General features: G+C 43.5%; 1 protein-coding gene and 1 non-coding gene across 9 annotated transcripts in view; both read right to left on the bottom strand.

The window, feature by feature from the left end:
* Nucleotides 1-12,928: 12,928 nt before the first annotated feature.
* The window catches only part of RUBCN (rubicon autophagy regulator), a 71,663-nt gene continuing 57,773 nt past the window's right edge, over nucleotides 12,929-26,818 (bottom strand). For all 8 annotated transcript variants that reach the window (XM_037033659.1, XM_037033660.1, XM_037033652.1 and 5 more), the window contains 9 exons: nucleotides 21,706-21,766; nucleotides 20,422-20,554; nucleotides 19,648-19,793; nucleotides 18,994-19,058; nucleotides 18,291-18,529; nucleotides 17,717-17,778; nucleotides 17,103-17,256; nucleotides 15,922-16,015; nucleotides 12,929-15,679 (listed from right to left, as the gene is read on the bottom strand). In XM_037033659.1, coding sequence (XP_036889554.1) covers nucleotides 15,501-15,679; nucleotides 15,922-16,015; nucleotides 17,103-17,256; nucleotides 17,717-17,778; nucleotides 18,291-18,529; nucleotides 18,994-19,058; nucleotides 19,648-19,793; nucleotides 20,422-20,554; nucleotides 21,706-21,766 — 1,133 coding nt within the window. In that variant the 3' untranslated portion in view covers nucleotides 12,929-15,500. The remainder of the gene's footprint in view (nucleotides 15,680-15,921; nucleotides 16,016-17,102; nucleotides 17,257-17,716; nucleotides 17,779-18,290; nucleotides 18,530-18,993; nucleotides 19,059-19,647; nucleotides 19,794-20,421; nucleotides 20,555-21,705; nucleotides 21,767-26,818) is intronic.
* Nucleotides 25,469-25,575, bottom strand: LOC118978322 (U6 spliceosomal RNA). Its single transcript, XR_005064690.1, has one exon. It is a non-coding gene; the product is annotated as a U6 spliceosomal RNA (small nuclear RNA).

The following is a 26,818-nucleotide window of genomic DNA, read 5'->3' as shown; positions in this document are numbered from 1 at the left end:
TTTCCGTAACATGAAGTGAGCTCACATGCACAGAATTATGTTAGGTTATGTAATGGTTTGGCAGTTTTCCAGCCTTGTTCCCCTGTAGCACTTAAAATGGGAAGGGACTCCCTGCTGGGTACAGTGATGAGAGACATGCAAGGGGACAGGTGCCACGACGGGTTCCGTGCTGGGGAGCAAGGGCCATGACATGACACATGCAGATAGACATGCAGATAGACATGCAGCTTGCAGCATGCATGGCTTGCCCACCATGAATAAAGGCATGCAAGACATCCCAACAGCTCCATGAGTATTTTTGCATCTGCATGAATACCAAGAACCTGCCTAGCCTTGAACGGTCACAACACACCATTCTACCCAACTTAAGTGCCAACTCAAGATGTATTTCCATATGAATGGCTGGTCTTGGCTCCTGCTCCACAACTTCCTCAATCCTCTCAAACAAGCAGCACCTGGACTCTGTGAGCCCTAGTCCCAGAACTAGCGGCAACCAGCCTAGTTTCACAGCTTGGCTTCATCTGGGACTCTGCAAACCCAGCACAGGTAGCAGCCATCTCAGATTGTTTTATAGCTCAGGCAGGTTGGCCCCAGGCAAAACGTAGATGGGGGCTGATCTTGGCCCATACCACCCAGGAAACCCCAGGCTAGCACGCCCAGTGGACTGCTACAGACCATGTTGGAGCCCCACCACCCTGCCCCTGCACAGCTGATCCTCCAAGAGGATGGAGATGATGGTAAGTAGTCATAGACATTCCTTGCAGCTGACTAGCCTGTGTAAGTCCCTCCCATTGATCTGCCAACAGAAGCCAAGGCTCTACTACAAGAGGACGGTGTATGCAGCCCACACGAAGGGTGCACCTTGAGTACCCAATTTTGGTGATAGGGAAGGTAGTGCCACCCTACAGGACAACTATGACATTAGGCAACTACTACAATAGGCTACATTAGGCTACTACCAGGATACAGAGTCAAAGCAGCTCTATCTAATACATAGAAACAAACACACGGAGGCTGCCAAAACAAAGAAACAAAGAAACATGGCCCAAATGAAAGAACGGATCAAAACTCCAGAAAAAGAGCCCAACACAATGGAGATAAGCACTCTGTCAGATGCAGAGTTCAAAACACTTGTTATAAGGATGTTCAGGGAACTTTGTGAGAACCTTAACAGCATAAAAAAAAGATCCAGTCAGAAATGAAGGATACACTAATTGAAATAAAGAGCAAGTTACAGCAAAACAACAGTAGAGTAGATGAAGCTGAGAATCAAATCAATGATTTGGAACATAAGGAAGCAAAAAACAACTAATCAGAACAAGAAGAAGAAAAGAGGATCCAAAAAAAATGAAGGTAGTGTAAGCAGCCTTCAGGACAACTTAAGCAATCTAACATCTGCTTCACAGGAGTGCCAGAAGGAGAAGAAAAGGAGCAGGAAATTTGAAATCTATTTGAAAAAATAGTGAAAGAAAACTTCCCTAATTTGGTGAAGGAAATAGAAATTCAAGTCCAGGAAGCACTGAGTCCCAAACAAGATGGAAGCACAGAAGCCCACCCTGAGACACATCATATTAAAATCTCAAAGGTTAAAGATAAAGAGATGGGAAGGTGTGTGTGGGAGAATGGGTGAGAGGTGAGGAGATTAAGATGATAAATAGGTAGTTACAGAATAACCACGGGGATGTAAAGTACAGTGGGGAAAGGGAGTAGCCAAAGAACTTACCCATGGACATGAATAAGGGTTGGGGGATTGCCTGAGAGAGTGGCAGGTATAGGGTGGAGGTGAGCAAAGGGGGAGGGGGGATCAGGACAACTGTAATAGTGTAATCAATAAAATATAATTTTAAAAAATTCATAGGGTAGTTCACCCTGTTCTTGTAGCTCAGTTGGTTGGAATACCATACTGTACACCAAATGGCTGCGGGTTCAGTCTTTGGTCAGGGCATGTACAGGAGGCAATTGATCAAGGTTTCTCTCTCACACTAATATTTTTCTCTCTCTCTCACTCTCTCAAATCAATAAATATATCTTCAAGTGAGGATTTAAAAAAGACATAGGGTAGCATAACAGATAAAAAAAATAGACCCTTACGTATGCTGTCTGCAAGAGACTTACTTTGGATCAAAAGACACACACACTTAAAGTGGAAAATGATATTTTGTTAAAATAGAAATGAAAAAAAGTGGGGTAGTGATAAATACCAGACAAAATACACTTTGAAACAAAAGCTATACCCAGAGATAAAGAAGGACCCAGCCACCTAATGCTGAATATTCATCTGAAGAATGATGACATTACTCCAGTCATTGCCTCCTTGTTACCCATTCACTGCTTGTGCCATAGCTCTTTATTTGCTAGCAACAGAAACTGACTCCCATTAACTTAAGGAGAAAAAGGAAAGAACTGAAAAGATTTCCAGAGAAGGCTAAAGAACTAGACTCAGAACATGATAGGAAATGGTCAACCCTAGAGTCCATGACAAGAACGACAGTCTCATTACCACTCTGGAATGAGTAAGCAGCAGCCCTCTCTTTCGGTCATTTCCTTATTTGTTCAAGGTTCAAAGTCCAACTTGGCCCCTGTGTCTACCCATTGGTCAGGTGTTTGAAAAAAAAACTTATTTCTGGTAAAGTTTTTGTGGGGAAAGAAGTTAACTAAGGACTAAAGAGAAGGCTTGCTCTATCTCTTTTCTCTGGGACTCTTGAGTTGATTGACACATTGTGGAAAGAATGCAGACTAAATATTTCTGTTTGACTAGTAAACATTTTGCCTTTAGTTTTAAGACTTTACTTCTACAGGGTGCAGCTCAAGTAATACTCCTTTTTCTTACAAAATCACAAGCATGTAATTGTGTAACAGCAATATCACACTCAAGCACACCATGTGACATATTAGTTGAAATATTCAAATTACTGTCCATCTCATGCAAGCCATTCACATACTTTACCAACCACACTGAAGCAAGCCTTCCTTCTGCCAAACCCTGTACTTGGGTCCAAAATGGTAAAGGCAAGTAAGCACGGATGAAGGATATTGTCGTTCACAGGTGTATACGAGGTAAGTTGCATGCCAGAGTCAAAGAGTGCTGTTTGTTGTCTATGGAATAGTTGGAGTCTGAGAAGCTTCAGGAAAACTGTTAAACTGTTTAGACCACAGATGGTGGACACAAGCCCCATGGGCTGAATCCAGCCCTCCACCTTCCTTGTTTTATCTCATTCAGCACCTTGTTTCTACCTGGCAACAGCGCTGAGCTCTCCCTTAACTGTTAAGGAGTAGTTACATTTGTAGTTTTAAAATTACATTTGGCCCTTTGAAAGCAACTGCAAGGCTGATGTGGCCCCCAGTGAAAATGAGTTTGATGCCCCTGACTTAGACAGTAACTGTCTGGACCTTCTACTCTAAAACCTGGAAGGTAAGAGGGGTTTTCCCCAGTCCCACTAGCCTTGTCTCTGCTCTCAACCCACCCTTCCCCAACATTCTCAGGGAAGCCAACCCAGAAGCCTAAGTTCCCCCAGGACTAAGGTAATGATGGGCACCCTAAAAACTATCAAGGATGGATCCAAGTTTTCTAAGTCTGGATATGCAGGTAGTTTATGGAAAGTCCAAGGTGTCCTCTCCTATACGCTCTCAAGACAAAATGGCTGGACAGAGGCATCATTTCTCAGAGGGACTGGGCATGAGGCTGGGAAGATCACCAAGGGAGAAGCCCTGGATGTTTTCTGGGTCAACTTGGACTGGTTTATCTTGTGCAGAAGAAAGTTTGAGGGTATTTTAAAGCAATAGCTGTCTTGACTGCCCTTCAATATCTATATATACTTTTGTACATTCCCTCTGAATTTCAAGGGAAATGAATTTTTCCTAAAATAAAACCTAACCAAAATTAACTCTTGAAAGTATAGGAAAAATATGACTGCTTTACAGATATTTCAAAAAGCAGATAAGTGGGAAAAAATCACTCCACAATCCCATCATTTCAACAGAACTACAGTTATTTTTATGTATTTCCCTCCTTCTTTTATGTATTTTTTCTTTCCATGGATATTTTTCCAAAATTACAATAATGGTATGTATATTTTTATATATAAACTTCTCATTTTTAAATAATTTTGGATTTACAGAAAAGTTGTAAAAAATAGTTGCAGAGTTCTTGTATATTCTTTACCCAATTGAAGTTTTCCTTAATGTTACCATGTTTCACTTTAATCAAAACTAAGAAACCAGCATTGATACATTACTTTTAAGTAAACTGCAGACTTTATTCATATTTTGACAGTTTTTCCTCTAATGCCCCTTTTCTTTATTTTATTTTATTTTATTTTATTTTATTTATTTATGTTTAGAGAGGAAGGGAAGGAGAGAAATATCAATGTATGGTAGCCTCTGATGCATCCCCCACTCGGAATTGGTCTGCAACCCAGGCATGTGCCCTGACTGGGAATCGAACCTCGATCATGTGGTTCGTAGGCCCACACTCAATCCACTGAGCTACACCAGCCAGGGCCTAATGCCCTTTTTCTGTTTGAGGATCCAATCCAGGGCAACATATTTCATTGAATTGGCATGTTCCTTAGGCTCTTCTGGTCAATGAGAGTAACTGTCTTTCCTTGTTTTCCATGACCTTGAGAGTTTTGATTACTGGTCAGGTATTTTGTAGAAAGTCCTTCAAATTGGGTTTGTCTTATGTTTTGTCATTACTAGACTAGTATTATGGGCTTTTGGAAAGAATACTGCAGAGATGATGTCCCCAAGTCAGGGTATATAATGTCCACATGACACCCCTAAATGATGTTAACCTTGATCACTTGGTTAAGATAGTGTTGGTCAGATTTCTTCTGGGTCAAGTTGCTATTTTTCTCTTTCCATAATCTTTTTAAGTGATTCACTAATTCCAGGCTACCCAAAAGGGGAGAAGGGATTAGAGGGAGTCTGGAATTCTTCTGTGAGGAAGATTTGTCTCTTCTTCCCCATTTATTTATTTATTCCATTATTTATATCAGCATGGACTCATGTACATTTGACACATACTTTTTCCTTTTTTTTCACAATAACAATGAATTACAAGATTTTTTTCCATGTTCGTATCATGGTCTTTATCACAATCATTTCAATGGTTGCATCTATGTTTGGATACTTTCCATTATTAACTTTGCATTCTTATAAATTATGCCGCAGTAAACATCTTTTGAAAGTGTTTTTGTTGTTATTGTTGTCATTGTTATTCTATTATAGTTATCCCAGTTCCTTCCCCTTTGCCCTCCTCTGCCCAGCCCACCTCCCACTCCCATAGTCAGTCACCACACACTAATGTCCATGTCTGTGGGTCAATCATACACCTTCTTTGAGTAGTCCCCTCCCCATTCCCACCATTATTTGCCCCACTCTCCTCTGGCTGCTGTCAGTCTCCTCCATGTTTTCATGTCTCTGGTTCTATTTTTTGTTAGTTTATTTTGTTCATTAGATTCCTCTTATAAGTGAGATCATATAGTATTTGTCTTTCACTGATTGACTTATTTCACTTAGCGTAATATTCTCCAGTTCCATCATGCTGTTGCAAAAGGTAGGAGTTCTTTCTTTTTGCTGCACAGAATTCCATTGTGTAAATGTACCACAGTTTTTTGATCCACTCATCTACTGATGGGCACTCAGGCTATTTCCAGCACTTGGCTATTGTAAATAGCACTTCTATGAACATAGGGGTGCACAAGTTCTTTTGAATTGGTGTTTCAGGATTCTTTAGAGTATAGTCTCAGCAGTGGAATCTCTGTGTCAAAAGGCAGTTCCATTTTTAATTTTTTCAGGAAATTCCAAATAGTCCTTTTACTCTTGGCCTATGAAGATCTCAAATCTAGGTTAAATGTGGAAAAAAGAAAAAATATCACATGGGATCACACTTCCTTGACTAAAACCAATGTTTTTCTCCCCCATATGATAACATTTGGTCCCTTCCCCTGGTACATAAGGAATCTTCAGAGACTTCTGGTCAAGACGGCAGCAGAGGTAAACACAGCTTGCCTCATTGCACAAGCACATCAAAATTACAGCTAAATTTTAGAACAATCATCACTCAGAACCATCAAAAATCAAGTTGGAGTCTGACAACTATGGAATTAAGAAAACCACATCCATCCAGGCTGGTAGGAAGCAGGGAGATGTGAAACAGGCTGGTCCCATATCCATATATGAGGATAAAAATTCAGGATTGATGTCTCAGGAGCAAGGAGTTCCAGCCTGACACCAGGCCACCCAGCCCAGTGTTCCAGCGCCTTCCAGGAAGATAAGTCCTCATAACTTTTGGCTGCAAAAACCAGCAGGGACTGTCAGTGGAAGAAACTTCTGGAGTCCCATGCAGTTCCTCTTAAAGAACTAACACACACTCAGACTCACTCCCTCTGAGCTCCAGCACAAACAGCTTGAGAGGCACCAGTGGCATTCTCGGGGAACTGAAGTGTCTGGCATCAAGGTGAGAGCTTGGGGACAGCTTTCTCCCAGACAGGAAGGTGGGCAGGGGTCATTGTCCCTTTTCTGGGACCATGCCCCCACAGAGCTACAGAACCAGGGGAGGGTGCCATATCTGAGACTCAATCAACCTGACTAACACTGTTTGCCCCATCCTGGAGATCCCCTGAGACTCTGTCCCATCCAACTTACAGGCCCACACAAGCTGTTAACAGAGACTTTTCCATATGAATGGCTGGTCTTGGCTCATGCTCCACAACTTTCTAAATCCTTTCAAACCAGCAACAGCTGGCCTCACTGCGGCACTGTTTATAATAATAAAAGACTGGAAACAACATAAATATCCATCAATATGTAACTGGTTGAACAAATTATAATCCATCCATTCAATGGAAAATGTGCAGCTATAAAAAAGAATAAGGTTACATGGATAATATAGAAATTTCTCTAAGACTACTGTTAGCAGTAGTCTTAGAGAAAAGAATGAAAGAATGAAAAGAATGGGCCCTGGCTGGTGTAGCTCAGTGGATTGAGCGCGGGCCTGCGAGCCAGAGGATCGTGGTTCGATTCCCAGTCAGGGCACATTCCTGGGTTGCAGGCCGATTCCCTGCAGGCCAACTCCCAGCAGGGGACACATGAAAGGCAACCATACATTGATGTTTCTCTCCCTCTCTCCTTCTCCTCTAAAGATAAATAAATAAAATCTTTTAAAAAAAGAATGAAAGAAAAAGCAACATTCAGAAATGTGTAAATAGTATGCCAATTTTTAAAAAGTGAAATAAGCCAGTCAGAGAAAGATAAATCCCATATGATCTAACTTATATGTGGAATCGAATGAACAAAATAAACTGATGAACAAAATACAAACAGAAGCATGGATACATGGAATAGACTGACACCTGTTAGAGGGGAGAGGGGCTGGGGAACTGGATGAAAGGTGAAGGTATGAAGCCAAAAGCATTTATATCTAACACGCAGACACAGACAACGATGTGGTGACAGCCAGAGCGAAAGGGGTGGGAGGTAGTAGGTAAAGGTGAGCAAAGCAGGGAAATGGGAGGGACAGAGACTGTACTTGGGGTGATGGTTACACCATGAAGTGTGCAGATGACATTGTGCTGGGTTGTATATATTTGAAACCTGTGTGATTTTGTGAACCAATGTCTCCCCAATAAATTTAATTAAAAAAGAAGGGTGCCCTGGCTAGGCAGAGCACCCTTGCTCTACCTAACCAGGTTGGTTAGAGCATCGTCCCAGTACACCAAGTTTGTGCGATCAATCCCTGGTCAGGGCACAGATAGATGAAACAACAAACCAATGTTTTGCTCTATCTCTATCTCTTTCTCCCCTGCCTTCCACTCTCTCTAAAATCAATCAATAAATTAAAAAAAATTAAACCCTTAAAAAATGAATGGTAAATATAAGTATATATATTTCCCCTATATATATAGAGAGAGAGAGAATGCAGTTGCTTGCATTGGCATAAAGAAACTCTAAAAATAAGCAGACAAGTAACGAGTGGCTACCAAAGGGGGCGAAACAGAAACTGGGCACATGGCTATAGAAATGCGAAGGAGACTTTTCACTGTACGTCTTTGTATGGATTGTAAGCATGTCAACATTAGAATATTAAGTTTAAATATTATTAAATAAATGAGGGACAGAGTCAGAGAGAGAAAGAGAAAGCTCTTTCGTTCCCTTTCCCTCTGTAGACCTCATTTCCCTCTCCTCCCTTTGTCAGGACTGTCTTTTAATTTGTGCTTGGCAGCTTCCAGCGGTGAGGGCAGAAATACACAAAACTTATTCCAAACTTATTTTAGTCCTTTGTGTAGAGACACAGTGTTGGCATCTAGGTTGATTTCTTTCAATTCTAAGTAAAAAAAAAAATGCGGAGGTAAGGGGTAGAGGAGAGAAAGGTGCTCTGTACTTCGTTTCCCTTCACTATTGCTGGTGCCAAAGTAGCTGTGCTGCTGTGGAAGCTTCGGGGGTCGGGGGAAGATGAGAGGCTGGCAGTGGGCAGTGGGCCAGTGAGGAGACAAAACCATTTGGGAACTACAGAGGTCACTGTTTGAAAGGAAAACAGGTGAGAAATTCCAGGGCTTTGAGAGAAAAAAGGACATACCGTACCTAGGGCTCCTTGCCTAAAGGTTATATAGGTCATGTGAGCTGTGCTGCTGTTGCAGACTTGTGTCTACCTGGTCTGCTGTGGCTGGACACCAAAACTCCCACCTATGTCCTAAGAACCTTCCACAACTCAAGGTTTATTTTATTTTTAAAATATATTTTCTTGATTATACCATTACAGTTGTTCTATTCCCCCCCTTCATTCCACTCCACCCTGCACACCCCCTCCCCCACCACTCCCCCCTTTAGTTTATGACCACGTGTCTCAAGTTTAGATTCTATATTTCCCATACTATCCTTGCCCTACCCCTACCTATTTTCTACCTACCGTCTATGCTACTTATTTTCTGCATCTTCTCCCTGCTTCTCCTCCACCCACTCCCCTGTTTCTAACCCTCCATGTGTTCTTCATTTCTATGGTTTCGCTCCTGATCTAGCTGTCCTCTTGGTTTGCCTTTGTTTTAGGTGTGGTTGTTAATAACTGTGAGTTTGCTGTCCTTTCACTGTTCATATTTTTCATCTTCTTTTTCTTATATAAGTCTCTTTAGCATTTCATATAATAAGAGCTTGGTGATGATGAACTCCTTGAACTTGACCTTATCTGAGAAGCACTTTATCTGTCCTTCCATTCTAAATGAAAGCTTTGCTGGATAGAGCAATCTTGGTTGTAGGTGTTTGGATTTCATGACTTGGAATACTTCTTTCCAGCCCCTTCTTGCCTGAAAAGTCTCTTTTGAGAAATCAGCTGACAGTCTGATGGGAAGTCCTTTGTAGGTGACTGTCCCTTTATCTCTTGTTGCTTCTAGGATTCTCTCCTTCATTTTAATCTTGGCTAATGTAATTATGATGTGCCTTGGCGGGTCCAACTTCCTTGGGACTCTGAGCTTCTTGGATTTCCTGGAAGTCTATTTCTTTTGCCAGACTGGGGAAGTTCTCCTTTATTATTTGTTCAAGTAAGTTTTCCACTCGTGGCTGTTTCTTTTCCCCTTCTGGTACCCCTATAATTCGGATGTTGGAATGTTTAAAGATGTCCTGCAGGTTCCTAAGCCTCTCATTTTTTTGAATTCCTGTAACTTCACTTTTTTCTCTTTGGTCATTTCTTCCTTCCTTCTGGTCCACCCCCTTGATTTGAGTCCCAGTTTCCTTTCCATCACTATTGGTTTCCTGTGCATTTCCCTTCATTTCAATTAGTTTAGCCTTCACATGTTCCTCTAATTTGTGGCTTAAATCAACCAGTTCTGTGAGCATCCTGATCACCAGTGTCTTGAATTGTGCATCTGAGAGGTTCACTATTTCCTGGTTGCTTAGAGTTATAGGCTCTGGGGCTTTGAGTTTTTCTTGAGCCATATTTTGGGCTGTTTGTGCCTGTTACGTATGAGGAGCAGAGCCCTAGGTGTTCACCAGGGCGGGGCAACTCAGTCGCTGGGTTGTGACGCTGTATGTGGGGGCGGGGTCAAAGGAAAGCAATGGTGGCCCCTCTGCTGCCTCCCACTGCCGCCTGCGCAGTCTGTCCTGCTGCAAGGGAATGTGCGACCCCGGTCAGCCCGCTGCCGCTGGGTTCGAGCTGCTGTGAGATGGGGGCTGCGCGGTCCATCTCACTGCTCACTCCTCTGCTGGTTTATCTGCGCGCGCAAATGTGAGACCGAAGCCAGGCCGCCGCTCCACGCCCTCACTGGGTCCACCAGGGTGCCTGGGGTCAGGGGATCTTCCTGCCTAACCCAGCTTCACTGCTGGCTCCGCCCCTCTTACCGTCCCGGTTGAATGGTTGGTTGTTGTCGGACTTCCGTATAGTTCAATTTTCTGTTTTTTGGCTGTGTCTTTGTTCTCCAAACCTTTGTTGTATTCAAACTTGGTTGTGGGAGAAGGCACAGTGTTTCCACCTACGCCTCCATCTTGGTGGAAGTTCAAGGTTTACTTTAAACGACTAACCATCACCTGCCCGATGAGTGTAGCTCCAAAGCCAGAGCAGAGCTCTTTGGGCTTTCAGTTCCTCCCCCAGAAACAGTCCACGGAACTGAGGGAGGCAAGTGTGTATGCAAAGCACACCATGTTCCCCATGCTTTTAGGAGAGTAGTACTAGGCAGATTCTCCTTCCTTTTTAATCACATTCCTCTTTGATCCCAAGAACACAAGGCTCACAACAGGAAAGTTTGAGCCATCTCACAACCACTATCATTAAAATTTTAAAAACAAGCAGTTTGATACCCTAGAGCACGGGTGGCAAACACAAGGGCCGCGTGTGGCCCTCTACCTTGTTTCATGCAGCCTGGCACCTTGTTTCTATCCGGCAGCAGCACTGAGCTCTCGTTTAACTGTCAAGGAGTAGTTACATTTGTACTGTCCTAAAATAACATTTGGCCCTTTGAAGGCAACCTCGAGGCTGATGGGCCCCCTGGTGAAAATGAGTTTGATACCCCTGCCCTAGAGACTGGATATGGGAGAGCACTGTAGTTGATGAGGGCAGAAAAGCCAGGATATGGTGGGCACAGTGACCCCTTTCTCCCATACTCTAAGCCAAAAGTTCAAAGGAAACATGAAGCAGGGATGGGCCTCACTTAAACCAGCATGCTGTAAAGATCATGCCTACTCTTCACCACTAGAGGGCATAGTAAACCCACTCACACTTGAGGCACAGAGAATGGTGAATAACATCAATGCCACAAAGGATTGATGCATTATGTGGCCAGCTCAGAGTTCCCCTTTCTTTGGGGTGTGACTCTTGTGCTTGGAGGCAAGTCCCCAACAGAGTCTCCCCCATAACTCTATTCTCTGGCATACTTTGCTGGCAGTTGACTCAAGAGAAGATCTGCAAGTCCCGCAGTTGAAGTTCCCAGAACCAAACCTGGTCTCACTGTATACCTTTGTATGTATGGTTTGAGACTTAGTTGTTCATTTTCCTTGGATTCTATAATTTATACCAGTATTTTTCCAATATCTTCCCTCTAGTCTTTTGTTCCTTGCTTTAAAATGTCAGAGCAGAAGGTTGGGAATTTACCTTGTTTTTAGAGGTTTTTGGGTAATGCGGTGTCAGTGAACGGTGACAGTGAGTCACACCCTAGTCTGATGTCTTTCCTGAACAATGACAGCCCTCCCCCTAGAGTTTCCCACTGCTTCTACTCTTGCTTTACTCTACTTATTCTCTGCAAAGCGGACACTGACATTTTAACCAGAGCAGCTACTCCTCTGGTTAAAACTTTTGCACGGCTTTCCAATGTTTAGGATAAAATCGGAAACATTTAGTGAGTCCTTGCAGTTCCTTGCCCGAGCTCTTCCTGTTTTAGGACTGTGGCACGTGCTAGTCCAGATCGAGAGCCCTTTTCTCCCTACCCTGAGCCTTATTCTTTGGGCCTTGGCTGCAGCATCACTTTCTCAGGAAGCTTACTTTTTCCCAATCTAAATTAGTTCCCCTGTGACTCTTTTTAAATAGTATTTACACTTTTCCTTCATAGCTCTTATTATGGCTTGTAATCACATACTCATTTTGGCGACCTTTGGGCAGAGTCTGTCTCCCCCGAAAGACTCTTAGCATCTTAAGGGTAAGAACTGTCTCCATTCTGTCCCATCCTGTAGCCCCAGAGCCTAACACAGAAACCAGAATACAACAGATTCCCAACTATTTGGTGGATGATTAAATGGGAAAAGACTGGCGTGAATAGAGTTGGTTGAGATTAAGAGAAGAACCTGATTTGTGTGTTAGCAGCACAAAAGGAATGGGGTTAATTCAGAGAGAAAAGTCAACAGCCTGACAGGTAGTGGGAATAAGATACTACTTTACTAGCTGAACATGCCACCTGACTCAGAGAAGGAGTCAAAGACAACTACATTTTCAAACTGGGGACCCTAATAGGTAGATCTGGGGAAACGGGATATTAGATATATCGGTTGGAGATGAATAAAGTCTTAGAAGGGGACATGTGCAGAGAGTTGCAGGGTGGAGCTGGAGCTCCAGTGGGCCACAGGAGAGAAACTCGGAGCCCATCGTTCACAGAAGAGGGGACTAAAGCACCTAAGACAATTTGGATGTTGTGGAGAGGAAGATGGACCTTACCTCCAGTGATAGTTACAGCAAGGGGCCAGATGGGGGCACCCTCGTGCCCTGGAAAAGGGCTCTGTGCCACAAAGCCTTTTACACAAGGGGAAATAGAAATCCAGAGAGGTGAAGTGACCTGCTCAAAGTCACACGGCGAGTCAGTGACAAAGTATTCCAACCTACTTCTCCTGACTTGCAAGATCCAGTTTTCTTGACATCATAACACAGAAAACTCCTGGATTTTCAGACATGCCTTCTTTACAGTGGATGCTCAATACCATTTTCTGATAAGTCAAGGCAGGCAATTAAAAGGCAGAATTTCATTTCCTTAGTTTATTAAAGATTATGATGAGCTGTTAGGTGTGTATGAATTACAGTAAGTAGGAACCCAGTTTAGAACATGAGTTGTACACACACAGACCATCTTGATTTAGACTCTTGTTCCTTTTATGTTAATTTAACGTAAAGCTCTAAAGCCTTAGCAGAGAAAGTCAATTACAGCCTCATTCAAGTAGAAAATATTTGCCTTCCCCTCTTCGACTATGTCTTGAATCTTGTCCCCACCTTATAAGCAAAAAATTTCCCCTTTGTTTATAGAAAAGAACATGCCCTTCCACTTTCATTCAGAAGGAACTCTCTTCAGTGCATTCAACGCTTCTCCCCCAGACAGCAGGGGTTTTCAGGTACTGTTATGTTGCAAAGTGCTTTCAAAATATCCCACCCCCGATCCTCTCTCCCCCACTCTCAAATAAATAAATAAATGGGTATTTGGACAGTGATGACAGCAGAGTGTCAGGGTCACTAAAACAGATCTGCAACCCAAAGGGATGGGGTGGGGGAGGTGAAGAAACGTAAGTGAAAAACCAGGAGAGTGTAAGAGTGTAGAGCTCAGCTTTAGAAACTGTGTCAGCATTTTTCATCCTTTGATCCTAAGCTAATATGAAACAGGAGGGACAATAATGAGAAGATGTCTTTCCTCCAGTGTAGTGACTTGAAGCAAGGTACTGGATTTGTCATTTCAACCGAAACTGGAAGTAGAGCTCGCCATTTTTACAAATCCCTGAATCTGAATCTCAGGCTCCGTGAGCCTTGAGCTGCATGGGATCACTCCCAAAGGTCCTTGAAGGACAAGGAAGCTGCTGGTCAGGCCTTCAAAACAGGGCTGGGCTGGAGGTCTTGGCTTTCAAGAACTGAAAGAACAGCTTCAAGGTTTTCCAGCCTGATGCAGCCTTCAAATCTTAAGTTTGAGGCAGAAGGACCAATGCCACTGGTCAGTTCCTCCCTGCTCCCTTCTGTCCTGGGGGAGCCACACCTGACTATGACCTTACTGCCCCTTCTACTTCCTGTGTGACTCCTGGTTGCCTCCAGCTCAGGCACTTAATCAGCTTCCACCAACCATGTGCAACTTTCTGTTTAGCTTCCTGCGGCAGCACACATGCCAAGTTTTTTCTACTAGTAAGCAAGTACAGAAAGAGAGGTACGCAGGACACAGTGCCAGAACAGAAATGTGGGGTTTAGTTCACAGAGCTGCCAGTCCTCAGAGCAGGGTTCTTTAAGTTGCTGTATTTTACATACAGGTAGTGTTTTATATACCTGTCAGGAGCTACTGAACACCACAAGCATATACATGGTCCCATCAAATACATTTCCCATACACCACACATTTAAAATGTGTATTAAAATTAGTACTGTGAAAAGAATGAATGAACTTTTGACTATCACCAGGCTAAAGAGTTCAGTGCATAATTGGCATAAAGGCTCTTGTTATCCCAAGAACACAGGAACATTCACACTCACGCCTACAAATCGTCAAGTCCTCTAACACCACTAACAGCAGGAAGCTTTTTCTCTAACTTTGACAAAAAGAAAAAACTAAGGCAAGAGATCAGCCACCAGGGAAGTCCCAGCTCGGTTACAGGAAGGGGAAAGAGAATGGAGTCAGGCCATACTTTTACCCAGAGTCGCAACGACCATCTAACAGAGGACACAGTGGCAAGAGACCCACAAACACAATGGTTGATGGAGTTCCTGCCCTCAGTTTCGGATGGTATCAGACCTACAACAGAGTTGGGGGCCTTATCACCTAAGAGCAGACCAACAGCCCCTCTGATGGAATACATTCTCCTCCTTATGCAACAGAGCTGTAGCCTCGCTGATGCTTGGTGTGAGGCCATAAATGGGCCTGGCCTGAGTATTGCTTCCATTCTTTGCTTCAAGCGCACCGGGGTAAAGAAAGTCAGGTGTCACGTCATCTATGCCTAGAATATTTCAAACAAGAAAGTTGTGGCGGCCTCTTTGAGGTCTCTGTGGATTCCAGGGTAGTCATAATGCTGTCTTTATGGTCTCAAAAATGCCTAAGCTGGACAGAATGTCTACAATGTCGTCTCATTCTCTGCTGCTTCTCCTTAGGGCACAGTCTGACCCAATTTCAGGACTGGGAGAGAGAAAACTCCATCCTTCTGTTTCAGCAGCAAAGGAGAAGTGAGTTGGTTGTTTGAAACAGGCTTGGCTCAGAAGCTCCAGAACTAAAACAAAATAAAACTGGAAATGATACTTGAGATGCAGCAGAAACCAGATCTGGTGTAAGTGAAGTAGGCCAAGGATGTCCGAAGAATTGGGCCTCACTGTCCATTCCCTTAACAGAAGCACCAGAAGCTTCACTTAAGGACCCATGTGTCAGTTCTAATGGAAATACCTACCTGCATATTGTCACAGAAGACTGGACCCCACCAACCGAACAAAGGTTGGCTACATATGGGCATTAGACAAATCATAAACAAATAATAATGACAATAATAATAAAAACCAAGTGGGGAAAGTCCTTATACGGGCGGCTCAGCTCTGCATTTTGTGACCCTGACCCCTAGGGAAAGGGCATAACGTGCTTTCCTCAGGTGGTCTCCAGGACGGCAGCCTCTAGGGCCAAAGCTTCAGTGGGCTCCTCCTCACAGTCCGACATGTAGGACTCCAGGCTCTGCTTGGCCAGCAACTCCCGCCGGGCCTGGAGCCGCTCACACCGGGGACAGCTTCCGGACTTGAAACAAGCTTTATGGTAACACGCTTTACATTCTGTTCAGGATGGGAAGGTGAGAGAGAAGGGCACAGTTTGCATTATCTCAGGCAGGAAGTTGCTGCTACAGCCCCCTTTCACCAGGGTGGCCCAAGCCAGGGTGCCTGTGATGAAATACGGGGAGTTATTGAATCAAGCCAAACTCTTGTTAAGAGTTCACTTATTAAGTGATTGAAGGGGAGTAAATTAGCTTTGTGTTCGGTCTTATTTGCCCCACTGCACACCCGGCACCAGCCCTCACCTTCACAGGTCCGGCACTTATGGAGCTCAAAAGGGAAGATGATGTCATCCTCATTCTGACAGAACTCACAGATGAAGCCCTTGGCTTGGCAGAGCTGGGGAAGAAAGGGACAGGCCACAAAATGAGGGACAGCGCACCAGGAACCGGCACATGAGGGGGAAGGAAAGTGAAGGGAGGGGCAAAATACAAATGAGACTTAAGTGGACTCCAAGGTGTTCTCCTGAAAAGAGACCCAGGCTACTCTTAGAAGTATGACAGCCAAAACCAGGACCGGGCTGCACGGTGTCAGGCATAGCTTTAAGGTGCAGATGAGAGGCATGAGTTTGAGAAACCCTGACCGTGAGAGTGGCTCCCAATGAAGAGATGAAAGAAGAAAAGAACAGTGCCCAAAAGGCTTCCTAAAGTCAAAATTCCAGTCTGGGTAATGATTTTGTTTTGAAATAGGAACCACAGCCAATTAAGGCAAAATGTGAAGGCAAGAATATTTCTCCAAAATAACACCTAGTCTTGAATCACAGTATAGTTCTGTCTTTCAAATTGCCTCTGTTTCATTTTAAGATCTAATTCTGGAACTATAACAGGAACACAAACTGGGCATATTCTAAAATGGGAAATTCTAAAAATAAAATTTCTAAATTTCTGGCATATGAGGTATATCAAGAACAGTAATTTGAATCCATAGAACAATTGAAGTTTACACAATGCTTTCACATAAATTATTTCATCAATTCTCAAAACACTGAGAGGAAAGGACAGTACATAGCAATTATGTACGTCATTTTTAGAGACAAAAAAATTGAGGCTCACCTCAGAGAAGGCAAAGTATTTCCTTTGGTCCCAGAGACTGAAAATGATGAAGTTGAGCCCCAGGCCCTCTCCAGGTGTGAACACGGGTTCGCCCCCCACATCATGACAGCTCTTTACTGAAAGTCTGCTTAGAACTGCCCAGTTACCCAGGGGTGGTACCAGCACCAAATCCTCTTCTAATTCTAGATTTTTTCGATCTGGATGACTGAGTTCTCAACTAACCCAGGGTACAGCAATCCTGTCCAGTTCCTCTCACAGTGTTGAGAGGCCATTTCAACTTCCTAGACTAAATGGCAAGAACCCTGTAGGTCCACTCCACAACCTACATCCCTAAGCAAGGGTCCAGCTGCCTCATGAAAGCAAGGCTTTCTTACCATGCATCGCTCTACGTGGGCAGCCCCTGCCCTGGTGAGCTCAGCAAGCCGGGGCCCCAGCTCCCCCTTCCTGGTTGCCGTCAGGTCATTCAATGAGTACAGGTGGAGATCTTCTGTCAGGTGGCCTGGAACTATGTCAAAGGAATCCAGAAGGCTACAGGGGAAGAGGGGCAGTGGGTGGGAACAGAGAATAAACCCTTGTGTGACAGACACATCAGGGTACAAGGATTTCTATTTAGGAGCAGGATAAGGAAAGAGAAGGGTCCCAGGCAGAGGTAATAAAGCTGGAAGCACTCAGCCAAGCCAGGAGTTCCGGGCCACCCCAACCCTCCCACACTACCAGGTGTCTGGATGGCAGAAGTGACTGTTACACCCGTTTGCAGAGTGACCCATGCCAGCTTGCAAGGAGTGGTGGGTCTGCGAGGACAGAACCACCACAGATCTCCCCTTCCAGAGAGGAGGATATAGACAGTTACGGCTTCTCATTGACCATTTCTAGAATTTTCTGCAGCATCCGCCCACTTCCTTCACATAACAAGGGCCAACTGCTGGGACATGTTTCTTTCAGAGACATTAACTCAGCCAGAGGCCTCTGACCTCCACATAGGACTTACTCTTTGGCCAATCGGCATGTCTTGAACATGTTCTTCATGTGATACAGCTGGATCCGTAGCAGCTGAGGAGAGACATTGTGGTGGCAGGGGGCAGGTAAGAAGGGGTATGAAAAGGAGAGAAACAACCATCAGACCAGTACCTTTACACCCTGGAAGCCACACTGTTCTCTGTACCTGTAACTCAACAACTCACTTCAAAGTGCACTCCAGTTGGCCCCTCTACTGGGCCAGTCTGCCCAAATCACATACACAGCTAGGGGCAGCTAAGAAATCCAGGAGTTGAATTTCCCACCTGATACCCTCTTCGCCATAATATTTTCAGAAATGGGAGAAATCCTGCTTTTGACACTGTGCTACCTATAGCTTCAGAGCTGCTTTGGCAGGTTTTGGATGCTAACTGGACCGATACCCTGGAAATGGCGAGAGAAAGTACACAAGGTATGAATGATGAGATGGTTACAGCTGTGGCACGGTGACAAAGAGAAGCATGGTAATCTTGGGAAAGCCTATGCGAATGAACACAGGGAGAGGACGAGAAGGATAATCTATGATGGGACCATTTCAAGGGTCTTACTCGAACTTGATTGAGTAGCTTGACCTTCCTATAGAGGGCGCTGTTGATGTCCTGCACATTGAAGAGAGGATCATTCCAGATCTTAATGAGCAGGTCCTTGGAGAAATTGCTGACATAATACTTGCTGAAGTCCCACTTGCGCAGAACCCGGCTGGGGATAACCATCTGGGCATTCTCGTGGCAGCACTGACAGAAGTACTTTCCCAAGTACTCACAGTACCGCAGACGCTTGATATAATCTGGAAAAACCAGGAAGTCAAAGGTCAGACAGATGTGGCTTTCTCTTCTATAAACTGGTGAGGGGGCTGTGCTGCTCCTCTTGAAAGCAGGAAGGGATGGCCCATGGGCTCTAGCCAGCTCTTTCTGAGCTTCCAAAGCTGGCAGAAACCCACCCAGTGGGGTCTGTAATTTCTGTGCACCACCTAGAGGCAACTCTGGAAACAAACCCTGCCAGGACTGGTAAGATCCAGCCTCCAAGAACCTAGTTGAAAGCACCCAATCCTGATCATGTACTCCCAGAAATATTCTCTCAGATTGACAGTGTTCTTGCCTACTCTTATCCCTTCCCCTCCAGACCCCTTCCATTCTTTTCTCCAATTCTGTCCGCCACCTCCTCTTACTACCTTCTTTGACCAGCCCCTGCCCAAGGATGTGAAAGGGTAAAGCCCTTGGAGTCAGTATTGGGGTCGGAGAAGATACGCACCAGGGTCAGTCCGGATGCCACACCCTGCACAGCGGTAATTCTGCTTGGCCACAGCAACTTTCCTCCTGAGGAAAGGGCAGGGAGAGGGGATTGGCAGACAACAGCACTATGAGGCCTCTGAGATGTGAAGGACGAGGACACAAACATAGGGCTTTTGTTAAGGATGGGAAGAGAGGGGCATTCACCTATTTTTTAGATTTGGACAAACTGAACCTAGTGGGAGAACCAATTCAAACCAAGGACTACAAGAATAGAATTTAGGTCTAGGCAGTGACTCTCCCCAATAATGAACTACGCACTTTCTGTACAAATGTGAGAGATGCATAATAGTAAAGGAAAGAAAACAACAGAAATCATCCATCTATCCATCCATCTATCTTAAAAAGAGAAGAAAAAAACAGTAAGTTCACAGAACCACTGGAAGGAAGGTGACAGGTTTAGAAAGGCCAATGACAAAAGACCTCATTTCCATGTAGCTCTGGGAAGGAGTGGGAGGATTAAGAATAAGACTTTCAGACAAAATGGATAATCCTCTCCTGCCTCTCAGAATTGGGTGGGATGTACAGCTGAGACAGAGAAAAGAGGATGAGACAGCTCTAACCATCCAAAGAGAATGTACTTGTTTTTCAGAGGGCACAGCTACTGGCTACTCACGTCGGGGCTGGATGAACATTAAAAATTATCTGAGGCCGGGGTGGGGCCCACTCTAGGTTGCCACGAACACGAATACGCAGTTTGTAGATGTCAGCGTGCTGCCCATCATCTGGTGAGATGGGCAGTGAGTCGGGGATGGGCAGGAGCTGCAGGAGAAAGCACAGGGTGATCTAACATGAACAGTCTAGGGGGAACACACATGCTTGAACCTTCTGGTCATGAAAGAAGCAGTCAATGAAAGACATTTCAGGAACATCATAGGTTAGGCAAGGGATTCAGGGAAGCTTGGCCCTTGAAACCACAGGGCACCTGCCTACTAGAAGGGAGGCCCTTGGTTCCAAGAAGCAAAAGGATCAGAAATAGCATCCCAGGGTGGTAGCACCCATTGCTGATGCTGTCCCAGAACCCACCCCTGGTATTCCAGGGTGCTTCATGCCTTACTCAACTGCAGAGGAAAGAAGAATTTGAACAATTCACTTTCTCACAGTGCCTCAAAGGTGGTCCCACACAGGAGTTCCACCTCTGGGTCTAGCGAGCAGTTACGTGGCATAAGGACAGTGAAGGAGCCCTCATCTCCTGTTTTGCTAGGGAAAACCCAGGCAAGCATTCGTTCATTCATTCAACAAATTGTAATGAATGTCTTATGTGAGTCAGGAAGGAGACACATAGGCTCATTCTAGACTGGGGACATGTGACAAAAGAGAGCAGTATCCAAAAGGCTCACAACCTTCTGGGGCTGGACAGAGGGTGGAGAAAAAGAGCGGAGGAATCTACCTTCTGAGGGGCATCATGCTCTGGAACCAGCCACTCCAGCTCCGAGGCGGCTGGGAGCTGCATCCCTTCAAATTGCTTCAGGAGCCCCATGGCCACTGCCTCAGCAGATGTAGAGTGCAGGAAGCAATGGGAGCTGGAAGAAAGAGATTCAAGGGAGGCTGAACACAGAGAAAAGACAGGAAGATGGGAGCCTTCCCTGCAGAGCCCGATACCCTATGCAGTGACTTCTTGGCAGAGGAAACACCTGCAGTACCCCCGGTCTGCTCGGTTTCTTTTCTCATCATCTTTAGACACATACACAGTAGAAAATATACTGGTCTTATAGTCGTAAGACTTAGGCTCATGCCCCACTTACTAGCATTGTGTGGCATTGCTAGTTAAGAATTCTGTACCACTTTTTTTCTCTAAACTCCAGTTTCTTTACTGCCAAATGGGGATCCTAACACTTGTTTACAAACTAAAGTGTGAAAACTGCTTTGTGGACTATGAAGGGGTATTGTTACTCCCAAATGAGCGACTACAACGTGGAACCTGTTCAATTTGATTTCTCAGTCAGAAATCATGATCACTCTTTTCAATTTTGAGATCTAATCTCCTGGGCACCTCTGGTACAATCTGTTAGGAAAGGAGGAACAATCCACACCACGAGCTTTGCCTCCACAACAGCCCTAACTGTTTTGCACCAATGGTCTTCTGTGCTCGTCCTCTGGGCTGGACACCATCAGGCAGGCACTGCTTTCCTCTGGCCTCTTGGTGAATGTGGATGGATTCACCCGTGGTCTTCCCCATCCATATGCCAAGAACTGGGTTTGCTTCTTCACATACCCCAGAGTTTTTATTTTTTAATTTTATTTTTCAATTACAGTTTACACTCAACATTCTATTAGTTTCAGGTGCTTATCACAGTATATGATTAGACAGTCATATACTTTACAAAGTGATCCCACCAATATTTCAATTACCCACCTGGCACCATACATAATTATTACAAAATTGTTGACTATATTCCCTGTGCTGCACTTTACATCCCTATTTTGTAACTGCCAACTTGTGCTTGTTAGACCTGCAATTCCTCTTCTGGGTTTATAGCCGAAGAACCCAAAACACTCATTCAAAAGGACATATACACCCTGTGTTCACTGCCGCATTATGTACCACAGCCATGATATGGAAATAATTCAAGTACCCATCCACAGACAAGCGGATAGAAAAGTTATGGTACACATAAGCAATGGAATATTACTCAGCCTTTAAAAACAACATAATCTTACCATCTTTACTTACAAGGTCTGGGAGGAAATCAAGGATTTGTTGTTTGAGGCCGTGCTCCTTCTGATGTCTGCATCTAAATGGAAACCAGACGTGAGTGGAGTAGGAAATGGGAAGAGAGGCGGTAGGGGATAATAATGGAAACCTTTCCAAGATATAGCCAGCTAAGCACTCAGGGTAGCGGCTGGGTGCTACATTCTATGCAGGGCAAGGAGCAAAGTCTAGGTGAAGCTCTACACACAATTTACAGTTTGGCTCTGCTCACACCACCACAAGGCTGAATTAGTGACGGTAAGCACAGCACTGAGACGGCCTACGTGGCTGCAAATCCAGGTGGAATAACAAACTCAGACTCGGTGCCAAACAGTGAACAAGAAAAGGAAGCATCCTGAGGCACACGGGGACACATCCTCTACCAAGCAGAAACACAAAGTAAATGATTCCACTCTCTCCATCATTCTCTAAATCTCAAACCCTCTTAAATAATAAACTCTTAGAAGCAAGAACTCTGGCTAGCTCTTTTTTTTATAATAGAATCAGTACCCAACACAAAACTTGGGTCACAGAAGTTACTCATTAAATATATGTGGAATTGGAATATATGTTAGAAGCAAAGTTGCTTCTAACATTTAAGCACTATCACCATTACCCCTGAATGTGAGAAGTCTTCCATATCCACAAAAAAGCTTCATGGAAAGATTTGCTCCCCGTCTGGTGGTGCGGGAGAGAAAGGACCTTCTCTGTGGCTGGGCAACTCCCTGGAGATGCTTGATAACCAACATATTTTCACAGAGCTATTTATTCAACATGGTCTTTACTACAGCACTCTCGGGCCTTTCGACACATATTTCTGATAGAGGATTTTGAAGACAATTTCTAATAATGATATGCCCGAACCTCCAGAGACCTCATCTACCCAAAATCTTTGATGGGGGAATGTGAAATAGAGTAGCCATATTTAAGAAAGGCAAACAGAACCTATTCAAGTCATGAAAACAAGACTGTTCAGACAAATCTAGTCCCTCATTTCCTTTGATGCCAGTGAAAAGACCTTCTTTTCCTAATTAAACCTACACAATGATCAATCTACTGCATTCAAGACCCTCAAAGAGCTTGCATGACGTCACTTTGCACTTGCCCATGAGTAGCTGAATTGTTCTTCACATTTCCTCTCTCTATTTTTTTAAATGTATAATTAGATGACAAAAATCTCCTTGTGAGGAACTGCCATCGTTGTCTAATTCCTCTGTTTGGTCCTAAAATACTTAACATTGGGCTCTGTATACAAGTATATATTCAAATAATATTCCTAACAAATCAATGTCTTCAAAGCTATATACTCAAGAGAATGAAATTGAAATCTGTCAACTTTCATACGCTCTCTAACCATAGAAAAACTTAAGACAGCAACATTTTGACTAGTTAATGACAAATTTTATTTAACAAAGAAGTTCATACATATCATAATTATCCACCTGCATTTGCACCACCAAAACCCAGACCCCAATATACTGCTAGTGGTCTATTCTATTCTAAAGAGAAGGAAAAAAAGTTCTAGGCAATTATAAACCTTCATAGACCATTTGGTTTGTGACATTTATTCAAATAACACTTACACTGTCTTGGATTGTACTTAAGTCTTGTGTCGTCCTTATAATCCTCAGAGTGGTTTGTACATAATAGGTTTTTAGAAACCATTTCCCAAATAAATGATTATTCAGCTAAAGGCAAACAGCAACTTTAGCTTGTTTGAGTGTGATTTAAAAAGGAAAAGTAAGATAAAATCTTAGACAGATATCCTTGAATAAAGTGCTAACTAATGTTGTTACTTTAGGGTCTGACTGTTAAAAAACTCCTGCACAACAGAGAGGAGAGGTGAATGATAGTTCATGATTTCTAAGGAAATCATCATCTTCATAAAAACTATTCAGCATTTATTCATCCTCAGAGAGAGAAAGCCTTATTTTCTTTGAGAGAAAAACATCAATCTCTCCTCTTTGGAAAATATTCAATATAGTCAAGTCATACTTAATCACATGTCTTTTTTTTACCACAGGTGCAATGACTTTCTGGCTAATCGTGAACACTTCCAAGAGTGCAGAAGACCACACGGGTTTGGATGTGAGGATGTCACCCCAGGAATGAAGAGGAGAAGGCAATGCCTCATATGAAAAGGGACATGACACCTGACACTGGTCAAGTATCATGAAGCCCTTGTGGATACTGGGCTTCTGCTGCACCCCATTGACTCTCAAGTCCGTTCAAGAAGATGATTAAGCTAATGTGGTTGGAATGCTACTCAAGTATTTGGATAAAAGTAGACGAGGGTATAAGATAATTTGGGAGTAAAGAAAGAGGAGGAAGTTATTCACCTGGATGGACTAAGTGTACCCCAAATGAAAACACTTTAGAAAGAAGTTTAAGAAGCTTGCCTTCCAAATGGAAGTTAACATAATTATGAAACTTTTTATCAATTCATTGACAAGGATGATTTCAAATACTTCTGACGTTTTAGTAGGACAAAAAGGTCAAAAATATAAAAACAAACAACAAAAATAATGACATGCTATAAGAAGAACTTTTATATGCCCTGACACTGGTATAGCAATGATCAGTGAAGAAGTGGTTAAATCTTGTTACCCTAGCAAAAATGACAAAGGCAGAGGAGTAGAGTCAACTTCAAAATTTACTGGCCAGTTTAATGTTGGTTTCCATCCTGCTTTGCTTCTAGCAGTTAAGATAATACCTAACACATCTAGAATTCAACTCCAGTGAATTTTATGTAACTGCTGACTCAAGAGGAAACACTTCAAAATGAAGAACCACAATTATTCTTTTTATAAAAGGAGAAAAAATTATTTAAAATGGCAGGGTAGAGAGAAGTAACTGGTTGCTTTGAGTAAGATATAATTTTAAAACTTGTCAGAAAATACAGTTCATAAACTCCCTCTTTTTATACTGTGCCAGTTATCAATTTATTGCCTTTCAGCCCAAACCTGTCTTTTTCATCGTCTGTTCTGTGATAGTGGACCTGGACTTGTAAACATGAATCTTCTGCTAGCTGGTGCAATGGTAGGTTTTGTCAGTAGAGGGCAGTGGAGAGACACTGGAGGAGGAAAGGGTTTCTCTTGCTGGTTCTTGCATGCTCTTCTAGGCTGACTGCAGTAGTGCAAGTGACTTTCCCCAAGGTAAGCATGCCTTTAAGCAGCTTTGCTGAAGAATGCTTACCAGTGGTACTGGGACTTCTCATAAACAGCTTCCCTTGGCATCTCCTGGAGAAGTTTCACAGCAAGTGCCACTTCCAGCTCCCCTTGAGATTTGAGGCATGACACCTCTCTGGGGGAAGCCTCCTCCTGCACCCAGAGAATGCTTTCCTGGAGAGGGCCATTGACATGGCACCTCCTGTGGACAGCATCCCCTCCCTGGCAGCTCTGCGACTTCAGAGAACTTCTCTACCATCCAGTGAGCCAGAAGGTCTGAACCTCAGCCTTGGAGATGTGGCCCTCTTCTGCATTTCTCCCTAGCCGCGGTGCTCTATCTCAGCCCTAGGGACAGTGACTGCTGCCTGCACCTGCTACTTCTGTGGGCCTCACTGGTCTCTTTACTCCTTCTGAGCCAGTTTCCCATCACTTTGATCCCTTATTAGAGTTAATAATTTTTTTTACTTAATTCTTGTTCAAGTACAGTTTTCCCTCCCCCACTCCCATCCCAGCCCACCCCCCCGTGCTCCCCACCTCCCTCCCATTTCCACTCCCCTTAGTTGTTCTCCATGTGTCCTAAAAATATGCCACGCTTCACGAATTTGCGTGTCATCCTTGCCCTGGGGCCCTGCTAATCTTCTCTGTATCATTCCAATTTTAGTGTATGTGCTGCCGAAGCGAGCACTATAGTTAATAATTTTTTATAGTAAACTTCCTTTATTCAAATTATTATGTGATTTCTGTCCCTTGGTTGGACCCTAACTAGATCCATATGTGCAGAAGACTGAAATGCTAGAAGAATCTACTATACAAAGGAAGACTGATGCCGCTGTCATGGAAGAGGTCAAAGAGCGGGTGTGGAGGTAAAAAAGAACAAAACACTAAAACTAAAGAAGCTGAAAAGACTATCTGGAATCGGGAATGATATCATACCAGCTTGGCAGAGACCATCAGAAGAAACAGGTGAAAGAAGCTAGACACAAAAGATCATGTATTGTATGATTCCATTAATATGGAATGTCTAAAAAAAGGCAAATCCACAGAGATAGACAATAGATTATAAGCAATGGACTGTGGCTTGAGGGAGGAACAAGAATACTGTAAATGGGCACTTACGGGATGTTGAAAATGTTCTAAAACTAGATTTTGGTGATGGCTGCATGACTTTGTAAATTTACTGAAAGTTGTTATACATTCTTTAAATTAAATTAAATTTATTTATGTCTAGAGAAAGGAGAGAAACATCAATGTGTGGTTGCCTCTTGCATAACCCCTACTGGGGACTTGGCCTGAAACTCGGGCATGTGCCCTCACTGGGAATTGAACTGGTGACCTTTTGGTTCTCAGGCCTGCACTCAGTCCACTGAGCCACACCAGCCAGGGCCCAAGAGATTCTTGAATAGAAGAGATCACTGAAGGTAATTTAAAAAAAGAGAGAGAGAGAGAGAGAGAAAACCCTCTAGACATGATCTGTAAACCTCTAAACCCTCTAAACTAGATTTAAAAAGATTGCTAATAAAAAGTATAACACCTATAGGTGTTATACTTTTTATTAGAAAGAATTTGATACCAGTAATAAACTTGATTAAAGGCCAGAAACAGACAAAAAGAAACAGAAAGCAATGAAGAAATCCAGAGTAGAGAAAGATGAATTGTATATTATACTTTCATAATTGAGAATCTATGTATGCAAAGAAAGTAAAGCCTTTATGAGAGGCTTGTTCTGATTGCTTCCCCCTAAGCCCCAAAATATGTTGGGATGTGGGTCACAAGAAAAAGTAGTTTTTAATTGAAAAATGTTTCATATTCTTGGTGTATAAAAAATGCTTTAACACTCCCAAAATAGGTGAAGGACGCTAGGAAGGTTAAATAAATGTAAGCTTTATGGTTCGGGTAGACTGATGGAGGAGTGGCTACGGTGAATGAAT

The sequence above is a fragment of the Sturnira hondurensis genome, unplaced genomic scaffold, assembly GCF_014824575.4.
Source record: "Sturnira hondurensis isolate 20B ecotype Veracruz unplaced genomic scaffold, ASM1482457v3 Scaffold0021765, whole genome shotgun sequence".
NCBI classification, from domain to species: domain Eukaryota; kingdom Metazoa; phylum Chordata; class Mammalia; order Chiroptera; family Phyllostomidae; genus Sturnira; species Sturnira hondurensis.
Note: the sequence above shows the minus strand (reverse complement) of the source record. Positions and strands in the feature narration are given on the sequence as shown.